The 20,273-nt window shown below is 23.6% G+C and overlaps 1 protein-coding gene across 2 annotated transcripts in view; it reads left to right on the plus strand.

Annotated features, from left to right (window-relative positions):
* Positions 1–20,273, plus strand: part of LOC114132595 (G-protein coupled receptor GRL101-like) — a 65,143-nt gene that overhangs the window by 24,055 nt on the left and 20,815 nt on the right. For both annotated transcript variants that reach the window (XM_050197616.1, XM_027998101.2), the window contains 6 exons: positions 5,203–5,307; positions 9,419–9,535; positions 9,599–9,721; positions 17,413–17,511; positions 17,579–17,734; positions 19,042–19,185. In XM_050197616.1, coding sequence (XP_050053573.1) covers positions 5,203–5,307; positions 9,419–9,535; positions 9,599–9,721; positions 17,413–17,511; positions 17,579–17,734; positions 19,042–19,185 — 744 coding nt within the window. The remainder of the gene's footprint in view (positions 1–5,202; positions 5,308–9,418; positions 9,536–9,598; positions 9,722–17,412; positions 17,512–17,578; positions 17,735–19,041; positions 19,186–20,273) is intronic.

The raw sequence follows: 20,273 nt of genomic DNA on the forward strand, positions 1-20,273 counted from the left end.
TTAAATTTCTTCTTTGTTTCCAAACTAGTAGTTTTTTCTCACGCAGAGAAAAACTAGTAGCTATAGTTGTAGCTATACTGTAAATCAAAAAACTATCCCATTGAAGTACTATTTGGGTTAGATTAACAATTGATTGATAGGGCTTTTTGAAATTTTTGAAGCACACTTCTATCTAAAAAGTAAAGTGTCTACAAATAGATATGGACATATTATTATATAATAAATACGATATTTGCTTCGTTCAAATTTTAAAAGTTGTATTTTAAATTGAATTTATATTTTGTTTACTACATATTAGTTCTCAAGGACATTTTTAATTTTTTTTAATGGAGTTGTTTAAGAATTGTAAGTGAAAAAATTATAATTTAATGTTCCAGATAATTACATTTAAATTAATATAAAAGTAGCTTGAACGAATTGAATGTAAAGCTTTTATTACAGTATTTTATAATTTTATATTTAAACGGATAAAATACAGCTTTTATATTTTTCTTTGTTTTATATTATTTTCTACTCTGGCTCTTATTAATATGTTCTTTGGAAATATTTAAATATCTTATTTCAAATAAAAATAAACTTATATACACTTGCATATAACAATTATAATTTTAAACTTTATTTTTTTTATGTCATTTAATTATTATGAAATAGAGAATATGATAAGAGTTAGGTACAATATTAATTGGTAAGAATTAGTATGGGAATATAATTGATCAGATAATACATACAAATCAAATTTAAAAAATTTAAAACCTAACTGTGAAAAGGGTCAAAGACGTCAATTCAAATTTAAATTAACTTTTGTAAAAAAAATAAAAATAGATTTTGTATTGTAAGATAAAAGAAAATGTTAATTTTAGTGATAGGCTGGTACCAGTTCTTGGTTATCTCATTTCTTTGAGAATCGATAATTATCGGTTCTAGCATAATTATTTATTGGTACCAGTTATTTTTTTTCAAAACTATAAACTAAACACTAATATTAGTACTAAATAAGAAGTTCAATCTTACTTGAATAAGCCAAATATGACTTTATTTTCCTTTGATCCTATGAAATACTATCTTAGCAAAAAATTCATTTCATGCTTCCTCAGTTCAGAATATACTAATTTTATTTTGAATTTTAAAGCCATTTTTCATATATTAGTAGTTTGAAGATAAGATAAGATAAGTTTTTTAAAGATGTTCCCGCGGCGTCGTTGGTTAAAACTGAAAAAAGTAGTTTTTGTACTATGTTGGGCATTTTTCTCGAATTTTAGATTTTAATGAAAATTTGTTAAAAAATTAATATTATTATTAATTATTGATGGGTTTTTGTTGTAACAAGTGTTATTACTTATCAGCTTATTACTAATAAATAATCATCCTATCCCTAGTTATTTATACTGATTACACATATACGCCGATCATACACGCTTGAGTATTATATTCTAAGTCGATGTTTGAAAACTTCAGCTTTGAGGTATCCCCATAGAAATGGTACACTTTCGTTTGGATCAAACTGAACCGAGTGCAAAATGCGCTCTGTGTCGCAGTCACACATTCGGCGTTTTTGAAAAATGCCTCGATAACGAAACCACGTTGTTCACCGGTCCTGCACGGCATAGTGACGAATAAAATCCTTATTAATAATCTAATCTAGCTTGTTTATCCTTTTTAATGTAATTATTTTGATTATCCACTATTCACTAATGATTATTTGAAATATAGAAGTCCATAACGCCGCACCCTGTACCTATGGAATAAATCTGATTAAAAAAATTAAATTAATATGGACATATTGATCGACGGAATTGTAAAAATGGACAACTAATTTTTATATTTTTTAGGGCATTAAAGTATTTTTTTTTTGTTCAATTTTGATACTTTTTTAGGTCATAGACATCGACATCGTCCTATTTTTAATAATAATATTATACGTATTGTAATAAGTATGCATGTAAAAGTTATGTATATTTAGTGCAAACATGAGTCACCTGAGTGTTACCTTTGTTGTATCTTCTATAATACTCGTAATAACGGGAACCTTAATAAACGTGTTATATATTTCATCATTGTCTTAAACAATTTAAAATACCTTTTCTTGTTATTATGCAGTCCAAATTTAGATATATTTCATCACATATTTTTATTACATAACAATAGTTATAGGACTGTAAGGTTAAAAAATTATTTTCAAGTTTTTTTTTAAACTATTAATCAAATTTTATTTTGTAAAGTTTTCATTTTTTGATTGATAGTCTATCTAAGTTAGAATATTTTTAGTTTTATTTTGTATTCGCACCAATAGCTGATATCGCACAGCGTTGCCCGTGACAAGTTAAGTAACTTTGATATAATATTCTATATTTCTATCTTGAACTAGGTACTTAAAATGTAAAATATACTTATTTTTGTATAGTCATTTAGGTGATTTCAACAAAATGTAAAGTATCTTTATAAGTGTCTATTTGTTGTGTTTAATAATATCTGATGAATATTAAAAATGCATTTATGTTGATACTTCAATATTTAGAGCTTAGTTCCTTTAAAAGACATTTAATAATATGTATTTCAATATACCTTTACAATAAGTATGGATATACAGTAGCGATTATAAGTTTATTTTTTGCCGACGTGTTGATTAGATTTATTTATTGCTTTAGAGTCAAAATATTATTTTAATATTATAATCAACTCTAAGTATTATTAATATTATTATTATTAACATGTCTAAATATCGATTTTTTTAGAATTAACCTATACACAATTTCGATATTTTAAAGGTTTATTGTTTCTAAACTGACTCAAATACTTTTTGAATTTTAATGAAGTAAGTAATATATTAGTTGAATAATAATGTTTTATGTTTTATTTTTATTTGGACACTATTTAGTACTAGAACTTTATAATCTTATATACCTACCTTATATAACCTTATCTATTGAATTAAAATAAAGTTAGGAATTTTTTTGTTTTTTTAGTAATTTCCCGAAGTGTATGTAAATTAACAATCATAATAAAAATATTGTTGAAATCGAAGTAAAATATCTGGTTTTATTTTTTAATTAAATTTATTTTTTATTGATTATGTTGATAGTTGATTTTAATTTTTAATATAATTTATATCTTTGTAAATTATAGATTGTCGTTTTTAAATATTAGATTCAATAAATGTTTTAAATGTTATACTTTAAAGCTTTTACAATATTAAAAACTTAGTATAAAAGTACATATCAGTATAGAACACTGTCTATATACTTTTTATTTAAGCTCTACTCAAATTTTTTTTTTGAATTCAATAGTATATCATTGTTTTAAAATGTATAATAATAATGGAATATTAGTTTGTTTATTTTACCAAGGTGAGCGAAGCGTGTCATAGCTATAATCATGCTTTTATTTTTTTTTATTTGTGTGAGATCCCTTTTCTTATAATTTTTATTGTAGACGTTTTCTTTGTTATATTTATTTTTCAAAAAGAAAATTCAATGTATATTTTAAATCTTAATGATTTTTTTTTTGCTTTTATTTAAAGAAAAAAATAACTTAAAATACAATCGTTGTAAACCATACATTTGATGTGTTTTTTATGAAATTATTGAAAGATCTTTTTTTGATAATGAGGGAATTGAATAAATAAATAAATAATGGTTATAGATTACAATACTATTGTATTTTATTGAATAAATGTAATGCAACTAGGCAAGATATGCTTTACAGAAAATACTAAATTATTAGTCTATAAAAAAAGAGAGTTTATCAATTATTAATGATTTCATGGTTTTTTTCTCAAAATACTCGGCTGTTAGAATATTTTAGTAAGTCTTAAAAGTTAAGGCACTTAGTACGCGTGCTTATAGCAATGGCATACTTTTTTTAATTATATGGTGTTAATCAATATAAGTGCCATTTTTAGATGACATTTTTAGTTTCACAAACGTTAACGAAATGTACAAGATTAACTTCCTGACTGTTGATTTTTATATAAAACGACTTTTTATAAAGTTACTTAAATACACAATTGATTAATTATTTTATTTTTTATTTACTTAACTTGAAACATAATGATAAATAATAAAAATGATAATATTTTTTTATTAACAACAATATATATGTACCTATATAAAAAGTATCATAAGTATAGATAACTTTCAAGCTTAACCAATAAGCAAATAATGTTTGTGGCGGTTAAGCTGAGCTCTTAAAAATGAGATTATAAAAAAAAAGTGACAAAATAATAAGACTTCAATTTTAAGACTTAATTATAAAAGAAGTAAAAATATTGCTAATGTAATACTTATATTTGTTAAAAATAATTTAAATTTATATTATATTTGAGATATAAAGAATTTTTTTTAATTATAGACTAAGCATCTTGAAATAACATTTATTAAATAACGGTACAAATTTAATTACAATTATTTTTAATTCTTGTATTATAATAATAAAAAGGCTGATATTTATTAATATTAACTTCCAGGGCCCCCACATACAATTTCGGGCCCCTGTACTAAATGTTTGACCGGGCCCTTTATAAGACTTCCAAAAATACAATTTACCATCTATCACAATTTTTGGAAAAATATTAATTTTTTTATTATACCACGGGCCCTTAAAATAGCCGGGCCCCTGTACTCAAGGTCCATCAGCCCCCCCCCCATGTGGGGGCCCTGTTAACTTCATACATACGAGTATATAAAAAAATAAGTTGTTCACAAGTTTGAATAATAGTAGAAACTACAATACTACTACGCTAAACTTACTTAGAGTACATTAAATAATATAATCTAGGTTTACTAAGAATGATTTTTATTAAAAATGTATAGTTTTAAATTGAATATTGATGTGGGATTATGGGAGGAGTAATATTAACTATAGAATAAATTGTGATTAAGTAATATTTTTTAAAAACTTTTGTAAAGATTAGATTACTTACAATTTAAATCAAAATAACTTCACGCTAATGATTGAAAATAATAGACTAGGTATACAAAAAAAAAAAAAAAATCAATATTATTATTCCGAATATGTATCATGTATTTCAGTATATATTTTGATTTCGGTGCAAAAAAAATTATACCTAATAAAATAATACCTACTATATTAATGCCTACTATAATACTTACTTATAAATCGTATGACAAAATTAAAAAAAAGATCGTTTTCATATTGATATGTTTTTTTTTTAAATTATTGATTATGTGAATTCATTATTTCCAGGATGTTTACAAAACGAGTACCGATGTAAGAACAAATGTATTGAATTGGTTAAAAGATGTGATAAAATTGCTGATTGTGATGAGGGAGAAGACGAAATCGATTGTAGTAAGTTTATTTTATTTTAATTTTAATTTAATATTTATTAAATGTGTACATGCATTTTCTTATATTCCAAGTGCAAATATCTCCATTTGAAAAAAATAAAATAAAATAAAAATATTTCAAGATTTATTTTAAGTAAATCTGGTTAATCATATATATATATATATATTTTAATAGTAACTTTTAAAGTTCTAAATATTTATTGTATTAACTATTATTATTGTTATTATTGTGTTATAATAATTAATTAATTCACTGAACGAAATAACAACAAAATGTTATTTTTTTAAAAAAAGAAAGTTCTTTTAAAATAAATTAAGCCCATTATACCTATTAAAATATCATAAATGTATTTTAATCTAGTTTAATTACATAATTATATGGTATTTTAAACCACATTAAATTTAATATAAATATAATAATTTACAATGATTTAGTGAATCAAACTCAATTTGTATAAAAAAATTAAAATCTGTAGCCAATCCATGAAAAAGTGTTTGTACATCGCCTTAGTTATTTGTATTCTTATGAATTTGAAAGTCTTAACAGTTTTCATACAAGTTACATTAGAATTACATGGATTTTTGTACTTAAAAAAAAAAATAACTATCAACGTAGTATTAACTTAGTATTAATACGACACCATCAAATTGATCGCAGTTGCCTCTATTTTATACCCGTTTCAAATTATAGAGTATAAACATATAATCTGTAATAAATATTTTTTTTACATTTTTTTTTATTTCATGAAGTTTTTAAAAATAAAATTATTAGATTATTCATTATATCAAGTTGATGTATATATTTGATAATTGATAAAAAGGGAAGTTATTATCATTTATAAGATGTGTTTGATTCTTTTGATTAAAGGTATTTATGGTTTAATTGATTGTTATCATTTTATTGGGTTAATTGGTTGCTCTTAGATTTTAAAATATTCTTTCAGAAGTCGTGTTTATAGTTTTAATACATATTTTACCATTTTATATATTTGTAATAATCTTAAATCTTATACATACATTATACAATACTAAATTGTTAAATTAAGATTGAAAAATTATACATATATATTTTAGCTTCTTGAATATTATTTGTAAATATTACTCGATATAATAAAAACAACAGTGCATTTTTGAAATTGAAGTAAGTACATTTTAATATAGTTTTACAATGTTATTAAATATATAATTTATTAATAATTTGTACTACTTTTATCTCCCTTAAATAAATTATAAGTATTTTTAAATTTGACACTTATTCATAGAATAAGCTGTGACAAATTTTCCAAAAACTTTGTAAGTTTTGTATAAAATTATTGAGAATTAAAAAAATAGCCTATATATAAAGAACCGTTAAAGCTGTGTATGTAACTTTTGGAGAATTTTTACCAACTCAAATAAATGTTTAACTTAATTATAAAAAAATATATTTTTTTACTTCAAAAAATGTGTGTAAAAAAATGTATTACTTAGAATAAGGATTCTCAAACTTTTATAAACACTGTACATCTTTTTACCAATAAACTGTTTTTAGGTATTCCTTTTTAGTTAGTAAACTAAAAAATATATAAAACATTTTAAAGACTTGAGTAAATTTTTGTATTTCATAAGGTTACTAAAAACTAACATACCAAAAATTTAAAAAACAAAATCGCTTACTTTCAAAAAAATTAATGAGAACGGTGAGCTTGTTTCTGTCAACACAGTTGAATTTAAAGGTTTGTTGGCTAGATTGTACGCCTTAAAAACTTTCGAGTACGCCGAAGGGGTACGCGTATCACAGTTTAAGAACTACTGACTTAGAATATAAAATAAGGTGTGTTATCTTTCTGAATTTTTATTGTTGAGATGATTTATAATTTTCATATGCTATAGCAATAAATCGAAATATTTATAGATATTTTAAAACTGTAAATTAATTTTGTAAGATGATTTAATTAAGCATTTCGGTAATCTAACCTATAGTATTCACTATAAATCTAAAATTGTGTTTTTAGATCAAAAAGTTTAAAAAATCAATCATGGGTAATGTTTGTATAATATGTGGCTCTTATTTATCTATATGCTAAATGCTTACTATATATTCATATTTTAAATATTATGACTACAATATTAAAGTTGATTTCCCGAATTACCCTGTTAATCTATAAGGCAGTGACTTACACAGTGCTATGCATACTAATATCATTTATGATCAAGTTATCAAAGTATTTATGTACAATGTACATAATTTATAAAAATATAAAATACATTTTTTATGCTTCATCTATCATAATGGAAACTCATTAGAACTTTAATATGAATAAATTTGTGAAATGATTGCAAATAAAAACCTAACCTAAGTAGAAATTTACAAAATGTTACTATTGTTAACACTTAGACAAATATAGACGATATAATAGATCTTTGGTAGTTATTAGATGTATTAACTATTATTATAACTAAAATCATTTCAAAACTTTCATGACAGTTTTTAGAAACTTGTCACAAAATGTTTGGAAGTCTACGTAAATAGAAGAAGTTATAAAAATAATGTTGCGTAATATTTTAAAGTTGTAATTATTATAATAACCATAGAAACTTCAAAGTTTGTTTGATCTAATTATTGTTTATAGTTATAATTTATATAAAATCGAACTTTTTAATTGCACAGTATATTGGGCTTAGTTTTGATGATAATGTACATAATGTATTTACGTGTTTTTTTGATTGGTAGCTTAAGTTAAGTTGTGTTATTATAGAAAATTACTGATGGATTAAATTAGTTTTATGATATACATTTATTCCCGAATTCTGAATTTTTTTTTTTAATATTATGTTATTAGAGTAAAATAGTGGTTTTACATTAGATGTTATATGATTAAATCTAACAATAAAAACATTTGGTTCATTGGAAGTGGACAATAATATTTAGCATATCTTAATAGAATTCTAGAAATATGAAAACATGAAAATTAACACCATAAATAATCATAAATTCATGGCAGATAAGATAAATATTTGGTGACAAATCATCAAAAATTCGACCTGAGAAAAATATTTGACCGGTCCTCAAATTTATTTCGTCTTGTATGTATACATAGTGATTGTTTTACGGTAAAATACATGTTTACTTTGGAGTTTTATGGAACATTTTACTCTTAAATTATTAATTTATAAATAAAATAACTATATAATATAAATAACTAATCAAATAACCAATATTTGGAATTTGATAAAAATAGAATATAATATTAAAATAAAATAAAAATGTTTAGTGTTTTTTTAATATTTTTTTTAATTAAATAAATAAATTATTTTTAAAAATGCAAATAATATCTTCAACATCAATATTATTCAATAGATTTTTCTCTACAGCCATAATCACGAATCCTTCTCTTATTTGTATGAACAGCTCGCTGCTCACTACCTGCTGCGTCCTACCGGGAAAAGTCACGTATCCTGCTGGCATAGTCAGCCACTGGAAACATTACAATTGGGCCCACATCAAATATTAATATTATTAAATTAATTAATATTAACTAAAGGAATCTAAATTATAAAGCTTAAATTAAGTTAAACCTATATATATATATGTATACATATATCTAATATATATTATGTATAATGTATATATGTATAGGTAAATTAAATAAAAGTATACCTACTTTATTCTAATGGCTTTAGATGTTGATTTTATTTACATCAATGATAATAATAATAAAACTACTGAATCATTTGATTTTTAACCATTGATTTGTATACAATTTGGAAAATTAAGAAAAATATTGAATAACAAACTTACTTATATTAAACTTATTAAGTTTATAAATTAAAGCTTTCTTTGAGTTTATGTAAGCGAAATTGGTGTTGCATCAGCAATGATTAATATACAAATATAACATGCAAATATAAATTTATATCAATAAAATATAAAAATTAATTATTTAATTTATTTTATGTATGATTAAAATTTATTCAAAATATAACTAATACACAACGTAATTATAAAATTACACATTATACATATTTTAAATTGAACAAATTGGGTTTTAGTTAAAATGAAAAATATAATAAAAAATTAAACTACAAAAACGTGTATAATTCAAATATATATTATTTTTATTTATTTATAGAAACACATGTTTGTCCAACAACACACTTTAAATGCGCGAATTATTTTTGTATACCTACTGATAAAACATGTGATTTTAAAGATGATTGTGGTGATGGATCAGATGAACTTCAATGCAGTGGGTTTTAAATAAAACTTTTTAATTTTTATAAACGAGTACCTAAATGTATATTTTGTTTAGAGCACAGAGAATGCTGGCATGGGGAATTTAAGTGTAAAAATTCGGAATGTATTCGTCCTGGATATCTATGCGATGGTGAAGTTAATTGTGTAGATGGTTCTGATGAAGAAAACTGTGAAATAAGTAAGTTGAAATATACAAATTAAAAATATTATTGACATTTTTAAAACAAATTTTTACAATAAGTTATGTTAGTAGCCTGTAGGTCTCTAGATAATTGTATTAGATTAAAATCTTTTGTCATTTTATCATTTTAAATTAGATATGAAACCAATTATTTAGTAATAGTTATAAGTACATGTTTTTAATTAATATGAACAGGTAATACGAAAGAGTTTGTAAAGATTCAGTAATTCATAACTAGTACCGTGTGTATCCTTATTAGTAATATAATTTAAAGTATTATGCGTTGTTAAACTAACAAATTGTTTTTATTTTTGTGCTTATTATCATAATTTTTTTTAACTTCAGAAATGGTTATTGGTAGCAAATTAGATCTAGTATACCTACCTACTTCAAATTTAAAAAAAAATTAAATTTTAATACATGTATCTTCTAGAAATTATAATTTTCATTTTATCTATCAAATATTTATAAACATTAGACAGTTTATTTTTTACTTGTTTTTATAAAATATATTAATGTAGGTAAGTTATGGTTGGTTAGAACTCTTGAAAATGTAATATAGGTACAAAACTCCTGTAAATTGTATTCTTACACTCTAGGCTTTGAGTATAAAACAGGCATAATTTTTTTAATAGATATTTGAATTTTAAATTTTAACATAATTTGATATATGAATAAAAAAATAATTATTTTAAGTATTTTATTTTAATTTAAAAAACATTATTCCTTGGGGCATTTTTTTTTTAACCTAACCTATGTATACAATAATATTTAAAGAATACTTATATAACTTATACCTACTATATTACTAATAGAAAAATATGAAACATGAAATATCTTTAAACAATTTTACTACGGGATCCGTCCGGTGCTCAGAATTGTTCTTTGTATATAATTTTATATTATTGAATTCAAATTTAATACATCCAATATTTCAACTCATTCTTTTCAATGATTTTTTTTTAAAAAATGTTTACTAATATACAATACACACTACACTTCATTAATTTTTTTGATTTATTTGTTTTGAGTGAAATCAGCAACAATGTTTTTTTTTTAAATTATTAATTAAAACCTAAACGTTTCATCGTAATTTTTACGATTTTTCATACTCTGTACTCGAAAATTGGGTTCGTTATTTATAAGTTTGTTGTTTCATCGATTATAAATTTAATTATTATACAACTACGTTAAAATAAATCTATTTGTGGTCAGATAGGTAGTGTACCAGTAGTTTGTCCATTACATATTGTTAACAGAAGTACCTCCTTGTCCCTCGTACAAAGTCATCATTACAAATGAAATGTGGTAGGATTATTATTTTTATTTGTATACAATTATAAAGAAGTACCTACTCAATTATTAATTTAAGTGATTTTATAAGTATTCAAATAAAGTATTGATCGGTATGTAAATAATTGTGTATTTAACTATAATAACTATAATAAGTAATAACAATGAGCAGTTAAATTTATTTTTATTGTACAATAAATTTAAGACATTTATACGATTTTTTGAATTTTTTGTTGCAAATTAAAGTATAACGATTTTCTTATAAAACAAATAATAAATAATAATTATTGATAACAAGTATGTTTTTGATAACAAAATTATTTAAATTAACAGAAGTTTAGCGAGAATGATCGCTTTTTATTTAATATTAACATTAATTGTGAAAGTGAAACAATTTTATGACATTCAGTTATACATTTGTATGAACATTTTTATGAATATTTATAAGGTACTTAAACTAAAAGACTTCTAAAACTGTCAATAAATACATTTGTTGAATCACACTAGCGTGTTCTTAAAATGATTGGTACATTCAGTAAATTTTATAAATAATTGACGATTTTAATTAAAAAAATTATGTATAATCAAGGAAGATATATTATTAATTATAATCATAATATTGCAATATAGTTAAAACTTTATTAACAATTATTATTATTATTTTAATATGCACCTATTTTAAGTGTAATAGCCGTGGTTTTATTTGAAAATTTTTAACAAAAAAACATAACCAATTGCTTTTTAAATAATTAAAATGGGAGAGTCTTGATGCTTTATCTAGTTAAGTAAAATGTATTCCCTCTGATAAAAATATAAAATAATATCTCTAATGAATAGTAAGAATAGTTTCCGGATCCCTAAGTAAAATTAAAAACAATATATTAAGTAGTAGTATAACTTATAATATTTTATTTTACTATAATTATTTTACAAATAATATATTTTATATTATTGTATAGAGTAATTTGTAGTTTAGTAGTTGCTATAACAGGAAAGCACTTTTAGTACTTTAAAAATAAATTAACTTCTTCTATTTTAAATTTTGTCAAACTATTGTATTATATTGATATAATAGTTATTAATTTTGGTATTACTTATTTTTGATAAAAATATCTATAAATTTGTATTACTTTATCATATTACAAAAAAATTATTTTATGTCAATTGGTTTTCTAATAAACTATTTAAAAAAATGTCTTCAACTTCCTATTCCTCGTTGGTTTTTTTTATCACCAATTTTTGTCTACTGTCATATGATTTTTGATGGAAGGCGAATCACAGCTCACAAGTAAATAGCTTAATATATTACTGTAAATTATTCGTTACACTTTCTGTGTTAGGATAAAACATATTAAATTTACCTAACCTTAAAAACGTATTTCTTAGAACTTACTTTTAAACTACGTATGTAGACCTAGTCACGTAAAATTAACAATTCGAACAGAGTAAAACAATACTCTAACTTCTACCACTTATAGTTTCGGCCGAGCTTTGTTTATTATCTCACTAAATGTAACACATTTTAACTGGAAATGTATGACGGTTGAACCCTGTGAAATAATTAGATGTTATCAGTGAAATATTGGTATCCTTACCTTACCTTACCTGACCTTGGTAATCTAACCTAACCCAAAGCCTTTAGGCATTAGTGCTACTGGAAATGATTTTAGCTTCTATTACATTTGAATTAAATTGTTTTTTCCTCATCGTTTTAAATAAAGTATGGAATCTAATATTACGTAGTCAAACATACAGTAGTAATGTAGTATATTATAATATAATTGTAGTATAAAATAAATAATAAATAATAACTAATAAGTAATAGTAATGTTGATCTAACGGAGAGAAAGTAAACTCACCTTTACTCACGCTGAGTTTAATAATTCAGTTGATTATAATATGAATAGTTTGGTATTAATCAATAAAACATAAAATATGGAATTCCAAGTTTTTCATGGAAATTAATTTTGCTTAAATTAATATCATTCATTTTCAGAATTTTTATTTTTAGGAACTAGTTCCTATTACATATTTCATCTTGTCGTGGTACTATAGAATCATAATTTCCACAAGAAAATTATTTATATCGATCTCTGTATAGTTTTTTGTTTCTTTAAAACTTCTTTTTACTAACGAGTCACATAACACAACATTAAAATACTCCTGACAGTAACAATTTACATTTTTTACATTGATATTTTTATAAATTTAAAATCTTTTAATAGATAAAATAAATGTCGATAAAACTACAAATAGGTAATATAAGTTTTTAAAGTCAATATTGATATGTAATTTAATATTAAATTAATTTTTTCTAAATCATTTTGAAAGACAGTATTTAATGATTATTATTTTAGATTCTGAACCAAGCATAGAATATCTATATTGATTTTACTAACATATCCTTGGTTTATAATAACTTTTAGTAGTTTTTTCCAGTTAAAAGGTGTTAAAAGTTGTAATTAAATTTATAATAATACCTATACCATTATTATCTTGTTCTGGTGTATATATTATAAATAAAAAATTATATAGGATAATTTATCCTACAATGTTTTTGAAGCCTTGAGTGAATAATGTAGTATATGCGATTTATCTGTAGAAACAATTTTCACGAGCTTTTTCATAAACTTAAATACTCAAAAGAAGAAATGATTTTTTCTCTTTATAAAATTTGTATTACAAATGCAATTGGTTAATGGTCGGAGTATGTGATGGGTGAAGCTACGCGTGGGTTTGATGTGTGACAATTAATCTTGCCATCCAACTCAGGAAGTCTGGATACGACTATGGATATACCTCGTTGTTGGAAGCAAGAAATAAATATCTTGACAAATTAGACATACTAAACATTACGAAAAAAGCAATGTAGGGTTTATTAATATATTTAATGATATTATTTTATCTAGTAACAATTAACAATATTTTTTTTGAATTCTGAGTTGTGGAATGAACGTAAAAATTTTACAATTATGTATATTTTTTGTGTCTTTAAGTTGAAGTGCTTTCATTTTCAATATTGACAGTAGTTTATGGTAAAAAATCGGATTTAGTTTTTACTTTGAGAAGTTATAATTTTTATTTTTCAGTGCCATTAAACATTTATATTAGTTAGGTAACATATGTTACCTATTGATTTTTTAAAATATTTTGTTTCTTTGTGCTTTTTATTATAGTCATTTGAAAATATCGAAACTTCTTTTTGATTTATAATGATAATTTTTTTTTTTATTTAAAAAAACTTAATCCATATAGATCCTATATAGGATCCCTAGATACATCCCTAGAATATATATCCTATATGTCTATATAGTAATCTATTTATACCATAAACCTATTCATAGGCGCCGACTGCATGGGGGCTCGGGGGCCTCAGCCCCTATTGAAAAGATTGAGATTTGAGTTTAATTTAATAGGAGACAGTTAAAAGTATAGACATAAGTAGTCCACTTCCTGCGTATCTACTCTTTAACCACATATATTTAAATTATTTTGAAGGGCAAAAGTTAAGGATAATAATTAGTAAATTCGGCCCCCATTGGAATTTACAAAACCTGGCGTCTATGAACCTATTCATACTGTTCTTTAATTTAACTTGTCACTTAATAACCGAATAATAATATAAAATATTTATATAAAAAAATTTTATAACAGTTATTATTATGTATATACGAATTGTTTTGTAAATTTTTATCATAACTGTTATATATGAATATTATAATTGAGCCTTTCATTTTTTATTATTTAATACTATTAAATTAATACTCTCAAAATATTACTCTTACAATTTACTATTAGATTCTGAACGAAGAGATGAATGTATTGATTTTACAATGGTGTGTGTGTGTTTTTTTTTTTTTTTTTTTTTTGTGTCTGTGTACAGCATAACTAGTCGAAATAATGCCCCAATTTCAAACAATGGGGGTGGTTTCCGATGTAAAAGTGAATATCCTTGGTGCATTATAGAGGTAAAAAGTTAACATTTTCCAACAGTTTTCAAAAAAATCGAGAAAAACAAAAAAAAAATGACGGAAAAACGGAAATTTTTACGCAAAACCAGTTTTCGACCAAATCGATTTTTTTTATGGTTGTAATTCAAAAACTAATCACTGAAAATACTTGAAATTTTCACCAAACGTTAATGTCAGTAGTATCCGTATATAGTTAAATTTTCAAAAAATTTTGACTTTTTTTGAGTTATTTATAGACCACTGAAATTTTCGATTTTTTTGAGAAATTTTTTTTAAAGTGTCGATAAAAATTTTTTGGATGACCAAAAAGTTTTGAAAATTTAATACAAGGTTCCTTATGAGTTGTTTTTAATGTAGCTAAAAAAAATTAAAAATCGTTAGTCACAATTTTTTTTTATAAGCGTTTTTAGTTCAAATTTTTACGAAATCTGTCGAAAACGCGAAAATTTGCAAGTAATTTTGAAGTTGAAAAATCATAAAATTTTTTTCTTTTATAACTAAGTTTTGAAAATTTGGTACAAGGTTTTCCATACATTTTTCTTCAAATATCTGTAAAAAAAACTCTACCGGATTCAGACAAAAAAATTTTATGAGTGTTTGAAATTTAAATTTTTACAAAAACCGCGTTAAATAACGGTTTAGCCTCAAACGATTTTTGATATTTGTTATTATTCAAAAAGTATAAGTCGTAGATACTTGAAAATTTTACCAGTTATTAAGATTCGCGTTTTATTTACGTGATTTAAATTTCAAAATATTTTGACTTTTTTTGAGCTATTTATAGACAACTGAAATTTTCAATTTTTCTGAAAAAATATTTTTGAAGTGTCGATAAAAATTTTTTTGGCCCTATCAAAATACTTGAAAATTTAATACAAAGTTCCTCATATGTTATTCTTATAGTGATTAAAAAATTATAAGAATACATAGGCACAATTTTTTTTATTAGCATTTGAAGTTCAAATTTTAACAAAAATTCGTCAAAATTATGAATATTTGCGAAATATTTGAAGTTGAAAAATCATAAAATTTTTTGTGTTTATAACTAAGGATTAAAAATACAACACTAAGTTTTCCATAAGTTTACCTTCAAGTATCTATAGAGAAAACTCGAAGCATCATTATAGGAAAAATTTTAAGTGCGTTTGAATTTTAAATTTTAACGAAATAGCGTAACAATAACGATTTATCCTCAAACGATTTTAAATATTTGTTATTATTCAAAAAGTATAAGTCGTAGATACTTGAAAATTTTACCAGTTATTAAGATTCGCGTTTTCTTTACGTGATTTAATTTTCAAAATATTTTTTAATATAAGCTGGTTTTTTTAAACCACCTTTTTTACCAACCACTAGAAATTATATCCTAGGCTGACAAATCATCTTCGTTCAGAATCGTTTTTCGTATACAATGATAACTATCATTGGATTCAAATTTAACACTCCTATAATATATAATAATGATCCATACGGCACCTAATGTACAGCAGAGCGGTACTCACTTGCCCACTTTTTTTTTATTAGCATTTGAAGTTCAAATTTTGACAAAAATTCGTCAAAATCATGAATATTTGCAAATTATTTTGTAGTTCAAAATTCATAAAATTGTTTGTATTTATATCTAACGTTAAAAAATTCAACACTAAGTTTTCCATAAGTTTTGCTCCAAAAAGCTATAGAGAAAATTTTAAGAGTCATTATAGGAAAAATGTTTTAAGCGTTTGAGTTTTAAATTTTTATGAAATCGGAATATTTGTTTCAAAATAGAATATATGACAATATTTAATTATAATATATTATAGATTGACAAATCATCTCCGTTCAGAATCGTTTTTCGTATACAATGATACTTATCATTGCATTCAAATTTAATCTACCCTAACCTAACCCCACCCCCTAATGTACAGCAGAGCGGTACCCACTTGCCGACTTTTTTTAAGTTTTATATTCTTAGTAATTTTAACATAGCATATAATAAATACAATTTATAATAAAATCAATTTGATTGTTTATTGTTTTTCTTTAATTTTGTGGTTTAAAGGTTGTATCGAAAGCTAGCAAATTTATATTTTTGATTGTGTATAATAGAAAATAATGGTTTCTTGTGATTAGATCATATAATAAAAAATATTTAGTATATATAAAACTTGTTTTATTGATTTAATGCTTTAGCTATAATAATGTGGGAAAATATCTATAAAATATGATGTATAAATACATAATATATAAATATATTTTTCCAAGATTTTACTTACGTAACTTTGCGACTTAATGTCTTATATCCCATGACGTACGGTAATAATATTATATTGTTATAAGATATTTTAGTCTTTTATATTTTGACAAATACTGTGTACCTATATACCTATTAAAACAAATCGTTATTGATCGTGGATATCATTAACGTATTTTCTTGAATTTCAGGCGATTTTATTAAGTGCGGTGGGAGTCATTCAGTACACTCAACGTTTTGGTGTGATGGATGGCCAGAATGTATTGATAATCATGCTGATGAATTATTATGTAGTTATTAAAATTTATCTGATACATATATACTTGGACTTATTGATATATTGGTCTGTCTAAATAGGTAACATGACGTGTTCGGAGAATAAGTTTCAGTGCCCAAATGGAAGATGTATAAACGATGCTAATGTATGTGATGGACAATGCGACTGCTTACAAAGTATCGATGGAGACTGTGCCGACGAAATTAATTGCACAGCGTTTTATAATAAAACCGATGGTATGCTTATTGTTTATTTCTTTAAGGAGATTGAAAGTGGGATTTTCTGTCTGTGTCTAATATACGCATAACATAGGATTATAGACGTGTTATATTTCCAACGTACCGATTGAAAATAATAAAAAAAAATCCTAAAAACAATATATTAAAAAAAGAGTAATTAAAAATTTGACATATTTCAATACTTGGAAAAGTTTAAATAAAAAATGTGAGAAATTCGATCTTAAAAAGACTTGACGAAAAATTCAACACTATTTTTAGAATTATTATCGCTTCATTATATCAATCAGTACGTTGAAAATAGAACACGTCTATAATCTTATGTTGCGCGTGTGTGACGAAGACAAAAAATCGCTGCTTTCAATCCCCTTAAATATAATGCTCGTTAATTTCAACTTGAGTATAGTTAATGATTAATCAAATACTTAATTAAATCTCATTGTGATGTACAAATGTACAATAGTATTGACGTGAGCGGGAGACAATTTAAGTAATACATGTTAAATTTAATGTACAAGGGTTCAATTGGCTACTGTAGGTACCTAAACATGTAGGAATTTTTGCGTGGTTGTAAATTTATTATTCAGGTAGTGTACTGTACTCAGTTACGAAATTTTGTGTGCAACGGATATTGTTGTTGTTTAGTATATTCTATCGAAAGTTACCTATACTACATTAATTCTTTGTATTGGCTATGTTTTAAATTTAGATAATGGGTTGAAAATAAGTACAGAACGTCATTATAATAATTAATAACGCTTATGAATTGTTTTATTAATGTGTTTTATGTACTTATAGGTATACTTATACTATTATATACTTAGATTTATCTTAAAAATTAAATTCTTAAATTTTAATAAAAAAAAATTTCAATTTGAAGGAAAAAATTAGAGGTAAATTTATAATTTGAATTTCAGATAATCAACACGTGTATGTTATAAATTCAAAGTTTCAAGTATAATCTAATAATTTTTCTTTTTTCAAAAAATTATCAAAATATATACGTATAGTTTCAGTGTTTATAGCTCATACTTTATTATATTTTAATTTAAAAAAAGCTTCAGGCTAGACGTAATTTCTGATGGTGTTAACAGTGGAATTATGGTTGGGAGTTTTTCGTAAAGCCATCACTATACTAGTTCTAATTTTAGAATGGTAAAACGAAATCTAATTTAAAGAAACAGCGTTACGTCTACCCAACAAACTTTTAAAATATAGCGTGTTAGATTGTTTTTATTATTTACGGTAGATTTAATAATAATTTTTAAAACAAGTTATAAGTTTGAATTATTGTATTTGATTTTCAGATGTGGTTGTGTGCACAACGGGATCAACGCTAAGTTGCTGGATGCCTGAGGGAAATCCTTCGCGTTGCATACGCCAAAAATATATTTGTGATGGTCAAAATGACTGCTTTAATGGATTTTCCATTTCAGATGAATTTGGCTGCGGTGAGTGATGATTTTAGCTTAAAGGAACTGATATTGATTTAATTACAGTAATGAATGATTTTTGGTAATCATTTTTTGAATCCGTAAATATCTTGCAATACATCAATATTTACGATTTTCATTCTGGATTAGTTATTAACATGATTGTTAATTGTGCATTAGTTTATTTAATTAGTAACATTGACATATTTTCTGAATAAAAGTTTAAAATAATTTAAATGCATGGCATAATAATATAATGAACTTATCATAAATTATATTTTATTTCTTCTTAATGAAAGGCTGTACATTAAGAATTTATATTTGAATTCATCGAAGTTTTAATTATAATAATATAACATTATCATGAATTATTTATTATTTTAGTTCTAATATTGATTAGAAAAACTCTAATGCTCTTTGCTCTTTATTTTTATTAGAAATAAAAGTTTAGTGAAGAAATTAACTAAAAAATCGTCGAGAACCTAATCTATGCGTTATATTATTAGAATAAAAAATATTCTATTTCATTAAATTGCTAAAAAGAAAAATTTTGGATGGCCAAAAAAACTTGAAAATTTATTACAAGGTTTCTTGTGATTTGTTCTTATCGTAGTTAAAAAAAAAAAAAAAAAAAAACAAAAATCATTAGCCACAACTTTTTTTTATAAGCGTTTATAGTTCAAATTATTACGATATATGTCGAAATCGAGAGAATTTGTCAGTAATTTTGAAGTTGAAAAATCATAAAAATTTTTGTGTTAATAACTAAGGATTGAAAATACAACACTAAGTTTTCCATAAGTTTTACTTCAAGTAACTGTAAAGAAAACTCGATGCATCATTATAGGAAAAATTTTAAGTACGTTTAAATTTTAAATTTTTACGAAATAGCGAAACGATAACAATTTATCCAATTTATTTTAAATATTTGTCGTTATTCAAAAAGTATAAGTCGTAGATACTTGAAAATCTTACCAGTTATTTAGATTGGAATTTCCTTTTTATGATTTTGTTTTAAAAATATTTTGACTATTTTTGAGCTATTTATAGACAACTAAAATTTTCAATTTTTCTGAAATTTTTTTTTTTTTTAAAGTGTCGGTAAA

This window comes from Aphis gossypii, chromosome 1, assembly GCF_020184175.1.
Source record: "Aphis gossypii isolate Hap1 chromosome 1, ASM2018417v2, whole genome shotgun sequence".
Taxonomy (NCBI): domain Eukaryota; kingdom Metazoa; phylum Arthropoda; class Insecta; order Hemiptera; family Aphididae; genus Aphis; species Aphis gossypii.